Consider the following 1,159-nt stretch of genomic DNA (forward strand, 5'->3'; position numbering starts at 1 on the left):
CGAGGACTCACACTGCTTCCGGATGAAGTGCTGGCTGTACATGGCCTCCACGAAGACGAAGTCGCTGAAGATGGAGCGTTCCAGCACGACGCCCTGTCCTGTTTCACAGCAGGGAACATGCACAAAATAAGACACAACCATCAAAGCACTGGAAACAGTAATTAGGTTTTAGAAAGCGGGGAGAGACGTTATTCACAATTCCACATCTTTCCAAAGGACGTGCACGTGCTGCTAAGCGGGGAACCGGTTCCAAACCTGCCGCGCTTTTCGGTTTGGACGTTGTAACATCCCGCGTCATCCCGTCAGCTACGGCAGACGCACCCCCGGCATGGCGGTGTCTTGTTAGACCACGGGTTTCCCGCCCATGACCACGGCCATCCTGCTCCTGCCGCAGCCACTCAGTGTGACCCAGGGTCGCCCACGGCTCCCCTCGGCCCCCATGTGCCACTCGCCAGCAAAGCATCAGCTCTCTCCAGCATTCTACGCAAGTCCCGCGTCACCCTCTCAGCACGAGGCCCCTCACCTCTACCACGGCCAGTCCCCACGTCCTTCCTGCCCCGGCCACCCCCAGGCAGAGGGCCCTTCCAGACTGAGGCCGGACCCCGTCGCTGCCCCGCGGAAGCCTCCTGGTGGCCTCCTCTCCTTCAGAAAGAAAACCAACGAGCCAACCCCCTCTCTGGCCACTTCTCTGACTCAGCCCCATCCACTCCCAGCCACTCCGGACTGTCACCACAGCACACAGAGAAGCTTGTGCTGGTCCCCAGGGGACCCCGACGGTCTCCCCGCACTCGGCCCTGCTGTGCCTGGGTAGAGGCCCCCGGACCTCCTCACCCACGAGCGGCCCCAGCCCTGCTCTCCGCACTCACCACTCACCACCGACCACCCTGCATCTCCGCTGATCTCCCCAATTAACACGTGAGCCCCGGGGTGTGGGGCTCTACCTCCTGGAAGACGCCAGCTCCCAGAACACCGCGCACACAGTGGGCGCCCGTAAGTACCTAATGAGTGCATCGGTATAAGACAAAAGGAACTAAGTTTTCCTTTCAAATGTCTCCTTTTAGTTCTAAGAAATGAGAGTCCTCAGAGCTGAACAATGCTCCAAAAAGACGCCCAGTGAGCCGAGTGTCATGGTTACCACCAGCCACGCGCTGGGCCACAC

General features: G+C 60.1%; 1 protein-coding gene across 1 annotated transcript in view; it reads right to left on the bottom strand.

Annotated features, from left to right (window-relative positions):
- NDUFA10 (NADH:ubiquinone oxidoreductase subunit A10) overlaps window positions 1-156 on the bottom strand; it is a 26,901-nt gene extending 26,745 nt beyond the window's left edge. Inside the window, exon 1 of the mRNA XM_011379695.2 lies at window positions 12-156. Within this exon, the coding sequence (XP_011377997.1) occupies window positions 12-141 (130 nt within the window). The 5' untranslated portion in view covers window positions 142-156. The remainder of the gene's footprint in view (window positions 1-11) is intronic.
- Window positions 157-1,159: the final 1,003 nt, after the last annotated feature.

The sequence above is a fragment of the Pteropus vampyrus genome, unplaced genomic scaffold (assembly GCF_000151845.1).
Source record: "Pteropus vampyrus isolate Shadow unplaced genomic scaffold, Pvam_2.0 Scaffold369, whole genome shotgun sequence".
NCBI lineage: Eukaryota > Metazoa > Chordata > Mammalia > Chiroptera > Pteropodidae > Pteropus > Pteropus vampyrus.